Source organism: Erythrolamprus reginae, chromosome 2 (assembly GCF_031021105.1).
Source record: "Erythrolamprus reginae isolate rEryReg1 chromosome 2, rEryReg1.hap1, whole genome shotgun sequence".
Lineage (NCBI taxonomy): Eukaryota > Metazoa > Chordata > Lepidosauria > Squamata > Dipsadidae > Erythrolamprus > Erythrolamprus reginae.
In genome coordinates this window covers 156,525,922-156,531,921 of record NC_091951.1, presented here as the reverse complement: position 1 = coordinate 156,531,921, position 6,000 = coordinate 156,525,922, and the positions used below count along the sequence as shown (strand labels likewise).

At 43.9% G+C, this 6,000-nt stretch overlaps 1 protein-coding gene across 1 annotated transcript; it reads right to left on the bottom strand.

The window, feature by feature from the left end:
- Positions 1-744: 744 nt before the first annotated feature.
- On the bottom strand, positions 745-4,621 carry TMEM235 (transmembrane protein 235). Its single transcript, XM_070735965.1, has 4 exons — positions 4,414-4,621; positions 2,821-2,901; positions 2,309-2,446; positions 745-1,605 (listed from the first exon to the last, which is right to left on the bottom strand). Exons 1-4 carry the CDS (start codon positions 4,619-4,621, stop codon positions 1,358-1,360), a joined length of 675 nt encoding a protein of 224 aa, XP_070592066.1. The 3' UTR covers positions 745-1,357.
- Between the last annotated feature and the right edge of the window lie 1,379 nt (positions 4,622-6,000).

Here is a 6,000-nt window from a genome sequence, read left to right as displayed (position 1 = left end):
TAGACTACATCAAAATATACTCAGCTTGGCTTACGCAAATTAGACTTTCTCTTAAAACAGAGAAGCATTAACAGAATAAAATTCCCGCATGGGTTTTTCATTCCTTTCCACTAAAACTCTTCTTGACTACGCCACTGCTATAAAACATGAACAGATTCTGTTTTTTAAGACATGATATGTTATAAGGAAAATCTGCTTCCCATCCTCTGCTCCCAAAAGGCTTAAGGTGGAAATTGACCCAATGAATGTGCCATCTTTTACTATGACATATTCTTGCACTAAAACCTTTTAAATTCATTAAAATGCGAGAACAATAAGAGAGCAGCAGACTGCAAGTAGCCAGTCCTATCTCAGCAGGATGAGAAAAACAACTGGTTTGTAGGAGCAGGTCTGAATAGCTCCAATGCTCTCCAAAATACTTTGCGTCAAGATCAATTTTGACTGATGATCATTCTTGCTTCCTGCATGGAAGGAGACACAGTTGTACATTCTACTTTCATATACCTCATTGCACTTTCAGGGCAGAATGGGAGATATACCAGAGAGTTACTTCTCTGGGCTGCTACTAACTACATTTAATTATATTTGCTTGATGAGATCTGGAGAATCCAATTTTCACAGTACCAATAACTACTTTATACTTGTGACACATGAAAACTACATTTTCCTTTTGCTTTAGGGAGAGAATAAGAAACTAGCAGACGGATGTTAGATTTGCTTGTTTATTTCGAGGGATCCCGTATAAGGTAGAAATTAAGTCATACTTTGAAGAAAAGGTGAAATAAGTAATGCATTACACAATCAGGGCAAACTAGCCAGGTTTGTCAGAATTCTTGGAGAGGCAACAAATCCTGGCTTGCATTCGCCTTAACTCAATCTGCACACCAGGAGTTCAAATTTATGTTCCCTGCCAATGTTCGTGAAAACAACTATCAGAATTGGAATCACGATGATTTTTAACACACATTTCCATATATGCTACCCCTTAGCCTTTCACATTCACCAGGGATTCTTCTACAATAGGCTCCCGGGCCGTCTGCGTGTGCTTTACACTAGAGCAAGGTTTAAGCATCAGCATTTCCTATATGAAAGATTAAGGAAAACAGTATTGCAGTGCAAGAATTTTTTCACAGGCCTGGCACAGCCTCATTTCCTTTCCCACCTTCTCCCGGGGTGGCACAGTGGTTAGAATGCAGCACTAGCTGTAGCTCAAATCTCACCACCAGCTCAAGGTTGACTCAGCCTTCCATCCTTCCGAGGTGGGTAAAATGAGGAGCCAGATTGTTGGGGGGCAATGGGCTGATTCTGTAAGCCACTTAGAGAGGGCTGTAAAAGCACTATGAAGCAGTATATAAGTCTAAATGCTATTGCTATAAATGTCTGCTGAATGTGCATCCCGCTTCAAACGGAGTCCTTGAGCAGCCAAGAGAAGCAAAATGCCAGCCAAACTCTCTGTGCCAAAAGAGAGCCACGCAAGTGCCAGGGACCAGCCAAAGGCTATATGGACGTGGTCAAAACGCTGTTGATCAAACATTCGCACAGTCTCAGTGAACGCAGCTTTGGAGTAACAGATATAGGTGCTTGTCCCGGACAGAGTCAGGAGTGCTGAATGGGAAGAAAAGTGGAGAAAAAGTCATCAGAGTAGCCACTTGAGTAGCAAATGCAGTCATTCTGTTTGTCATCAATGGAGGTAAATGGAGCAATCCAGATCGCAAACAGATGATCAAGCAAAGAGGCGGGACTACCATCTCCTTGTTTGCTTGGAAATTTCTAGAAGCATTTGTAAACTAGATAAATCTTTGCATTCTAATAAAGCAAAGCCTTAGGTGACACACCTTCATAAAATAAGTTTCCAGGGAGCTCTTGTAAGTATCCAAGAAATAAGTCACACAGGAGAGAGGTCCCTGCCAGAGAAATGCTTGGAGATTCTATCCAGAAAAGACCTGGATAAATCTAGCTACCAACTGTGCTTCCATGGTGTGTCCTATTGGCTTCAGAATAAATTAATTGTGTATAGCATCTACCATAGTTAATGTGATTGTCACAGCAATCTCACCACTTCATTTGCTGGCAATTTGAGCTGCTTACTATAGGAGTCTCAATTAATTGCTAAAAATACAATCTTCCCTGCACAATCTCAAGAGCTACTACTTGGACCTGAGCTGACGAAAGTGAATATTTGATATAATAAACAAAGCATGCACACTGTCATTTGAAATGTCAGATCCAACAAGGAGTAACAGGCAGGCTCATAATACAGAGATGCTATGGGATTCTTCGGAATCTTTCCAGACATAATATCACTCACCACCCAACAGAAAATAGCAGCCTGTGAAGAGCAGAAGCCAGGAAATCTGGGCCAAGGAGCCAATGATCCCACAGATCCAGCCAAAAATAATCAAGATGAGGCTGAGTGGCAGCAAGATCATAAAGGCTCGATGCATGTCTGACAAAAGGAAAAAAGAAGTGGCATAGCAAAAGAAGAAAGCACAAACCTGGAAGTCAAATAAAGGGATATGCATTGGCTGAATTATAAGAATCTTGCTGCAGGAAACATCACTTCTTTTAAACATCTACGGTATCATTTTTCCCTCTTGAAGAACAAAGATTCCCCTTGTGCCCATCCAAACTAAAATTATTCCCCCCAAAACTAAAAATTGTCCCCACTTCTATAAATAATCAGTTTTACAAAAGGCTCCATCCTCTCCTTTGAACTTAGTGTTTTCAGAGAGGACAGGGTGAATTTCAAAATGGGAAGAGACATATAAAATTTCCTATCACCGTCAAGGATGCTGAAGTCATATACATCTCTCTACTCACATATAAGATGCTGAAGTGATGCTGGCACCAGCCAACTCTCTGCGCCAAAGGGATCGATCAGGGGCATACAGGCATTTTGTCCTGGGAAGCAGCAAAATAAGAAAAGCAACAGATATCTAGCATTGGGGCTCACCAATGCAAACTCAGCAACAGGTATGTCCTGGTTCAGTAGAAACTTCAAAGGGACCCCAAGCTAAAACTGAGCAACAGCAGTGTAACGAATATTTGTGCTGAGTGACAGTACTTAGAGTGTGTTTTCTTCTTCTCAAGATCCCTAATTTGGCTCATTCTAATGAATGCCTTTTAAAAAGCTAGAAACAGCAAATCAAGCCGCTTTAGGTAATCTGTTGTGCATTCAATTTTTTCCTGTGATAATATCACAACAGAAGCATTCTTTCCTCATTTCATACCCAGTTGCACCATTCTGATGTAACTTGGAGGAAGAACAAATGGAAAAATGTGGGGGGAGGGGAGGGGAGAGAGATTCTGCCTGTTGCAAATCCTTCTTGATGGTGGGTACCCTTTTCTCCTGGCTATGCAAGTAAATGACAGTGTTTATTTATTAGATTTCTATGCCACCCTTCACCTGAGACTCAGAGTGGCATAGCATACTCGACCCACCTTTGCTACCATAAAAGTTCTTCCCCTCTCCAGATTATGGGATATTGAGAAATGAGAAACTCATAACAATGCCCATCCCTACACTTAGAAGAAGGGGTCCCGATGCTATGGTTCAATTGTAACAAAAGGAAGCAAAGCTCAGAAGAGAGACCAAGGCTCTGCTTCACAGCCCGATGCAAATGCACACAGAAGCTTAGGATGGGCTTTGGGTTAAGCATAGGTACCATTTCAGTGGGAGGCAGTTGACAAGGATAGATACTAAAAGTCACGCTAGGCATCAGAACGAGATAGCAAGTAGCTTCCCAACGAGTAAAGCTTGCACCTTTTTAAAAATTGCACAAGAAATGTGGTGCATTCTTCAGAACTGATGGCTAAGGAAGCAGAGGGCAGCCGTTGGCAGCCACCCGCACCTTTTCTTCGTTGTTTTTATCCTTGCCCATCAGATCAGCCTTTTCCTCCACTTCGGGCTCCTTGTCTCTTAAAGCAGAATTTCTAGAGCTGGTAGTACCGGATAGACACTGGGATACAGAATCTAGGGATTATGATAATCTAGGGATTAATGAGCCCCAAGGAAAGCCATCAGAGAAATAGGAGCCCCCCCCCCAAAAAAACCCCCATTTTTTTCGTCGAACTATATATACCATATTATTTAACTAGCAAGGGGAAACAGCTGAGGAAGCACAACTGTGCTGGGTGGATTGGAGGGGGGGGCGTCCAGGATGAAGGGCCAGGTGAGTTCAACGTCCTGAACTGCTTGCTTACTCGCTCGCCTCCAGCGCTCAGCCTACCGCTCCTGAGACCTAGACGGGTGCGGTTTTCCCTGCCGCCTGGATGGATGGATGGATGGAAACACCACATAGCGAGCCGGGATCAAGTAGCCACGGAGTTCAAGTCCCGGCCAATGGGAGGGCATGGGACAGCGGCACCGGCAGGCAAGGAGCCAACGAACGAGGCTGCCCCATCCCTCCTTACCTTCGCAGAGTCGCCAGAGCCCGGAGTGAGAACTCAGCTCCTCGCCATCCCGAGCGCTGCCGTTGCGCCCAGCTCCGTCCACGTGGATTAAGTACCAGTAGTCGGTGCCGATGGCCGCAGCCAACAAGCCGAAGCTGAGTAGCCCGTTGAGCGCAGCGGCCAGGCAGAGCGTGCCGGGGGACGGAACCGCCCCGCACTTCGGTACCATGATCCTGCCTCCAGCACGGGGAGAACAGGAACCGATAACAGCAAGGAGCAAAGAAGCTGCAGAGAGAGAGGAAGGGAGGGAGGGAGAGACAGAGAGAGGAAGGGAGAGAGGGAGATAGAGACACCGATAGAAACAGAGAGAGAGAGAGAGAGAGAGAGAGAGAGAGAGAGAGAGAGAGAGAGAGAGAGAGAGAGAGAGAGAGAGAGAGAGACACACAGACACTCTCCCCCTTTTGGGACGCGCCTCTACCTTTTGAGAGACCTCGGGGACGCCCGCGAGTCGCTCAGTCCATTGAAAACAAACAGGTTAAGTGAGGCCAGTTGCTGCCGGCCTTTGTCCTTCAAAGAGCGCATCTATGGGCAAAAGAGCAGACCCCGTCTTCATCCAGTAGAGAGTCTGCTCACTCGAGAGCAAAATCAGATCTTGGAAACCCGACGAGATGTTACTTGGTGGCAGAATCTCCCCCGTTCATTTTTTTCACCTACAGTTAACAATCTGTAATCATGGCTAATCAAATAGAAGGTGCTTTAAATTTCTCCCCCAAAACTCATTACAGTACTTCTGAGGAGCCATTAATCTACCTAGTTCCTATTGAGTTCCAATTGCTCTAATGTCAATAATTGAAGTAAGCGCATTTCTCTTTTCCAATGTTTCTCCATGCCTTAGAATTAAAAGGATAGGATTCCAGAGGCTTGCAAAGTGCCATTCACAAAGGCAATATTAAGTCTAATAATGTAACAACCACTCTGTATTGCTGCCTTAAAATTAATTTGTTAAGAAAAAAGAGGCTTTGCCTGAAATGGAAAATTCAATATCCTCTTCCATCAATCACTAAACCTTCAATACCAGAGTGAAAAATAATTGATGGTTTCACTCCTGTTCAGTGCCATCCCAAAACTTGCTACCAGACCTCTAGGGAGTTTATTATAGTTTCACCACTGAGCAAAGAGCATAGTTAACATTCTAAGAAAGTCAGCAACGTTGCCCATTGCAAATCATTATTGAAGGCCATTAGGAATGCTCTCAACTTTTTAAGAGCATAAAGCACCCTTTCCCAAGCTGTTGCTTCAGCTTGTTAAGCCTTGCAAGAGGGAACTTTACAGTCTCCCAATGTGGGTAATTTCTGGTCATGCTGGAGACATTGTATAAAAAGGCTGCCTACTGTAATAAATAATAATCAGTTCCTACTAAACAAAGCTGAAACAATATATGGCCTGCCTGTTGCCTTTTTGCCCATCTCTACCCTGAAAAGGGAATGTTTAAAGGAAAATTAGAAGTCAGACCCTTCTTACGAAATAGTTGTCCACCTGTTAGGCTTGACAACACCAACTATTCTTGCAATAAAGCTTTTGTATTGCTCAAAAAAGGAATGCTTTGTC

Bases quoted from the DNA above. Each gene is read 5' to 3' on its own strand.
- TMEM235 (XM_070735965.1), bottom strand. From the start codon at position 4,621: ATGGTACCGAAGTGCGGGGCGGTTCCGTCCCCCGGCACGCTCTGCCTG. The intron at 2,902-4,413 runs GTAAGGAGGGAT...GCTGCTTCCCAG, and splicing joins GCTCTGGCGACTCTGCGAAG to GACAAAATGCCTGTATGCCC. The intron at 1,606-2,308 runs GTGAGTGATATT...CTTCCCATTCAG, and splicing joins CTGCTATTTTCTGTTGGGTG to CACTCCTGACTCTGTCCGGG.